This window comes from Propithecus coquereli, unplaced genomic scaffold, assembly GCF_000956105.1.
Source record: "Propithecus coquereli isolate 6110/MARCELLA unplaced genomic scaffold, Pcoq_1.0 Scaffold39, whole genome shotgun sequence".
Taxonomy (NCBI): domain Eukaryota; kingdom Metazoa; phylum Chordata; class Mammalia; order Primates; family Indriidae; genus Propithecus; species Propithecus coquereli.
This window is the reverse complement of record NW_012149618.1, coordinates 8508692-8511053: the sequence shown is the minus strand read 5'-3', so window position 1 is coordinate 8511053 and position 2362 is coordinate 8508692. Positions and strand designations below refer to the sequence as shown.

Here is a 2362-nt window from a genome sequence, read left to right as displayed (position 1 = left end):
ATGGAGGAATATCCCTGAGTTATGTTCAAACATCTTAATTTATGCTTCATGTGAGGATTACAAAGCTATCAAAACTGAACTTCAAGATAAATGTGTCTATGAATTATAAAGATCATTTACTTGACCATTAATTTTTAATAACAAGCAGATCAGGTGGAACGGGAGGCCTTTTGGAGGTGTCTAAAATTATCTAATCTACCAATATACCATCAACATTGTATTATCTTTGCCTTAACAGAGTTCCTTCTGATTCTACAAAGGTGGATCATGATACTTAAATTTATATTTAAACCCTGTCTGCTGTAGTGTAAGTTACAGCTTTAAGACACTACATGGCCTTGTGAGAGTTAAAACAATTCCCAAGATGGGAAGCAGCTTACCCAATAAACAACTAAATAGACTGTTTCATGCCCATCTCAAGCCAGTGAAAGGCCACTCCTTTCTTGGTAACAGCATGCCCGATATTTGCAGGTTACGTTTCTCTCTATTCCATTTAACTCTACTCTATCCTGCTTGAGAAGTTGGAGGTTCCTTGGTAGAAGTAAGGTACTTAGATAAATTTACCCTTTCAGGGCATCAGGCAATTATGTACCAAACTGAAGGCTAAAGAAAAATCAACTTCTTAATGCTCAACTCCCCTGGAAGTTCATAAGGGCTTTGGCAGGATCTGCCCTTGAGTTATTAAGCTTCATAGCATAAATTCAATCATGAATATAATTCCCTCCAATTCCAATTAAAGAAATTAAGCACAGTGTTCGATAAATGAGTGAATGGGTCAACCTGCACAAGGGCTGGTGACTGTGAGTGATGAGCAACCAGTCATTAGCAAAGCACAAGGCCCAGCACAGCCTTCTGGCCTCTCCACACCTAAACATCCTGCACACCCACGTGGCTGGGAGTGTATGTGAGCACACAGCTGGCATGTCTTACCTGTGCCTGGAAGGGGACATTTCTCACAGTGCGGGCCCCAGGCCTTGCCCACGCTACAACAGCAGAGCTGCTTGGTGAGGTGAACAGACAGAGGGTGCATACACTGCCTTCCGGAACTGACAAGTCGGTAACAGGGCCCTTTCTCTTCCGAGATCACAGGGGGATCCGCTGAAGCAGAGAGAGAAAGCCTGACGTCAAGTGAGAAACAAAAACCAGACAGACTTTTCAAGTCATAGTAAAATGAACCTTAAAGTATGGAGAAGAAACCATGCTTCAGAGTAAATTTATCTAGATTTAGGGTATCGCTTTTATCGATTAAGAGTCAGGTCAGCGAATGAGGTTTAGAGTCAGGGTGCCAAATGCCATGACAGCAATTGTTCTTGTCCTTGTCTGGTCTCTTCTTCCACTTTAGCAAGCATTCAATCAGGCATGTGTGCAGAAGTGAAAAGAAACAATTTCAACAAAAACCCACCTGCCCAAATAAACCTAGTCACCTACTACCAAAATCACTACCTAGTTTGTTTTCTTGTATTTAGCCACAGTAGGGATAGTTCTAGGGCAGCATTTGGTGAACAACTAGGCACTATGGGAAATCAGCACCATGGCTGATGCTGCAAACCAGCAGCTGCTCTTCTCACTTTGAGGAAGTGAGAACTTGCAGGGCCCATCAGGTATCTCTCTAGGCCAGTGAACATAAACGGTAGGCAGGAAGTAGCTTCTGATTTGCAGCGCCACACAAAGCCCTTGTTCTAGCCAGACAACACAGTGGAAAAGGAGCAGACAATACGTTCAACCTTCAGAAAACACTGCAAAAGTACAACAGGCTATAGCCATCCAACACCTAAACCCCGATCCTAATCTTCTACTATAAATTTAGTAGATACGAGTTTATCAGTATAATAGCTAGACACTCTACCATGCACATAGAGCAAATATGAGGATAAATATGACACAGCCCTGCCTTCGAGAGGTTCATTTTCCAATGCAAATGTGGATGGAGTACCTTCTACAGAACCAGATCCAGGCCAAGCCAAAACTGCTAAATCAGACCAAGTTCGGTGTCCTCCAATGCCGAGTCCTCCAACCCAACCAAAACTCTGCTCCATTATATCGCTGTCCAAGTGAGGTTTTCCTGACTTGCCTTTCCCTTACCCAGTTCCTCCAGCACCTGGAGCTCCCAAACCATTTACCCTTCCTACCCTTCTTGCTCAGATCTAAATTTTCATTCTTCCAACTGGACTGACATCTCAGCTAGATGCTACAAGAAATAACCTGCTTACCTTAGGGTGCTGTGGCACAGTAGAAACAGTGAGGGTTTTTATAGCCAGACAGACTTCGATTCAAATTGTGGATCTACCACTTGCCCGTAATACAGCCTAGGGGAACTCGCTTTGACTGGCTATGGTGGTTCATTTTATGTATCAATTTAGCT

The 2362-nt window shown here is 43.2% G+C and overlaps 1 protein-coding gene across 1 annotated transcript in view; it reads right to left on the bottom strand.

The window, feature by feature from the left end:
• Window positions 1-2362, bottom strand: part of LTBP1 (latent transforming growth factor beta binding protein 1) — a 482178-nt gene that overhangs the window by 167356 nt on the left and 312460 nt on the right. The window contains exon 11 of the mRNA XM_012652425.1: window positions 931-1098. Coding sequence (XP_012507879.1) covers window positions 931-1098 — 168 coding nt within the window. The remainder of the gene's footprint in view (window positions 1-930; window positions 1099-2362) is intronic.